Source organism: Myodes glareolus, chromosome 2 (assembly GCF_982192425.1).
Source record: "Myodes glareolus chromosome 2, mMyoGla1.1, whole genome shotgun sequence".
NCBI lineage: Eukaryota > Metazoa > Chordata > Mammalia > Rodentia > Cricetidae > Myodes > Myodes glareolus.
The window spans coordinates 139923368-139926279 of NC_142027.1; the positions used below are offsets into that span (position 1 = coordinate 139923368).

At 38.5% G+C, this 2912-nt stretch overlaps 1 protein-coding gene across 1 annotated transcript; it reads right to left on the reverse strand.

Moving 5' to 3' along the window:
* Positions 1-1508: 1508 nt before the first annotated feature.
* On the reverse strand, positions 1509-2450 carry LOC125393254 (olfactory receptor 4A5-like). The gene has a single exon (XM_048423610.3). It carries the CDS (start codon positions 2448-2450, stop codon positions 1509-1511), a length of 942 nt encoding a protein of 313 aa, XP_048279567.3.
* Positions 2451-2912: the final 462 nt, after the last annotated feature.

The window sequence follows — 2912 nt, forward strand, 5'->3', positions numbered from 1 at the left end:
GGGAATATGAGCATAGATTTATTCATACCACTTTGTGCTGATTGGGGGCGCTGTTAACTAGGTCTTTCATCATGTATCCTGTGTGCTAGGTTCAGCTCAGTGACCAATTGGGTGAAAGTAATATTTTGAGGATGCGTAGAAGCAATCCACAGGTTCTCATCTTCTGTGGAAACAAAAGAAGAACTGTCTTTCCAAAGCAACTTATCCTTAGATTCAAATTTGGAAGTCATGATACCTTTATCCTATACATGCTGGTTTAGTATAGCAGCCCATACAATGAAATATCTCTCTATACTTAGCTCCTTCACAGTCAAAAAATTCAAAGAAAACATAGTAATATACAGAATTCAGACTCTGTGAAATTTCCATTTTTACATGGCTTATTTTTATTTACTCCTTTTAGTCTATGACTATTTGTACTCTGTCTCTTTAAAGACTTTACCCTTTTATAAAGCATTTACTTTATTTTATGACTCTATATACTCTTTATCTTTTTCTCTCCCAGGCCTATGTACATTTATCTAACACTGTGACCCATTTAGTCTTTTATGTCTGAATCTGTCCTATTGTGAATCTGTAATTCTTTACTGTCCAGGAACACATTTGCTTTGCGCTTTTAAAATGCTAAGCACTTAAGAATCTAAGCTGTGACAGTCCTAGGCCAAATACAGGTACTGCAGACTTGCTCTGCCCAGTCCAGCATGGCAGAGACACTCATGCCTCTGAGAGCCAAGCACACCACCCCACTTCCAGTCACATTTTTTCTAAATGGAATATCTCCATAGAAGAGGAGTTGGAGAGATTATAAAAGTCAGAGGTAGTAGATGAATTAATGGGCAATGATTTCCAGACAATGTTGCATGTATGGATTCATAGAGACTGACAGCATTACCTATACAGATTCAAGTTACACAATACCACAGTACTGAAAAGAGAAAGTAGAAATCAAGTCCCATACCTAACCAAGAGGCTACCTATAATTGATACCTGCTGAGGGGAAACAATATGTCACTAGGTATATCTACTGCACTCCAGCACAAACCTAATGCCTAAGAGTAGTTGGCCAACAGAAAATTAACTCCATGGATTTGGGTTGGTTTGTTTTGCTTCGTGTGTATGTGTGTGTGTGTGTGTGTGTGTGTGTGTGTGCGTGTGTGTGTCTATTTGTTGTGGGGGGTCTTTCAAATTGTATCAATTGTCATTATTATCTTTGTTTTTTGCTTCTTTGTTTTTGTTTTTTACATTTTTATGTTTACTTTTGGGAGGTCTAGAGGGAAAAGTACAGAGAAAGAGAGAGCCATTAAGAACATGAGCATAGAAAATGAATGATACAACAAGCAACTATAGTATTTATTTTGTAAAAATCACAACAATGAACAATATTTACAAAGGACAGTCACAATTTTGGTAGTTTCACAATGGCAAGGGATAGTGTGAATGTTCAAGATGTAAACACATACTACTAGAATTCCTTCATGATTGTTTCCTAGTGTTTAGAAATATAAGCATCAAGAAGAAGGTCTTATTCTATTGGGACTTAATAACTTTTGCAGGAGTTTTTCCACAGAATTTTTCATCTCTGAGTTTCTCAAAGTATATATTAAAGGATTCAACATGGGAGTGACAATTGTATAAAAGACAGTAATGACCTTATCAACAGGAAAGCTAGAAACAGGTCTAACATACATGAAAATACAGGGAACCAAAAAGAGGAAAGCCACAGTGATATGGGAGCTGCAGGTGGACAGGGCTTTATGCCTCCCTTCCTGACTGTGATTCTTGAGAGATCTTAGGATGATTCCATAGGAGAATAGGAGGAGGATGAAGATCACTATACACATGGCCCCATTATTGCCAATGACAGAGAGGCCAATGAAGTAGGTGTCAGTGCATATAAGTAGCAATAGTGGGTATATGTCACAGCCAAAGAGGTCAATGATATTGGGACCACAGAAAGGAAGTTTATACACAGCAAGAACTTGAAAGAGAGCATGTACAAACCCTCCTGTCCAGGCCATCACTAAGAGAAGGATACATACTCGTCGATTCGTGACAATCAAATAATGCAGGGGCTTACGGATAGCCACGTAGCAATCATAAGCCATTGCCACCAGAATGACAATATCAACACCACCAAATAAATGCTCTATAAAGAGCTGGCTTATGCATGCTGTGAAGGAGATGGTCTTCTTATCATGGAGCAAGCTTACAATCAACTTGGGTGAGATGGCAGTGGAATAAACAGCATCCATGAATGACAGAGAGGCAAGGAAGAAGTACATTGGGGAGCCCAAGGAGGGACTGATAATCACTGTCGCCACAATGAGCAGGTTTCCCACCATCGTGACAATGTAGATGAGCGAAAACATAACAAACAATACTTTCTGCCCCACAGGATCCTGAGTGAAGCCCAGCAGGACAAATTCGGTGACCTTGTTGTTCTGGCCCATTTATTCTTCTAACTGGTTTGTTCCAGAGAAGGAGCTCAGGAGAACAGGACCTGCCACAAACTGTGAACAAGACTATGAACCTATTCTGTTATAATACAGTAGTGAGCCAGTAGTAGGCATTTAAAGAACTTTCTGTTGAAACAAGTTCCATCACTTTCTCTCAATAAATCTCTTAAGTCCTAGGTTTGTCTCAATATTAGTGACTCTCTAGGCAAAAATGTATACAGAGGTATCTCTGCCCCCCAAACTTTTAAATGTGGTTATTTAAAGCACATTACACCTCGACATTGATAGCAGCAAACAGGGTAAAACTCTCTCCTTTAAGAAACTTGAGAAGTGGTTGTGTCATTAAACTAAAATATATCTACTAGTATTAAAGAAAAAGGTTGATCTGGTGATATCTGTGGAGAATGTTTTAAAATATGAATTTGTGCAATGCCCACAGTAACATTGGTCCTCTAA

Excerpts from the sequence above, each read along its gene's own strand:
- LOC125393254 (XM_048423610.3), bottom strand. The coding sequence starts at position 2,450 with ATGGGCCAGAACAACAAGGTCACCGAATTTGTCCTGCTGGGCTTCACT.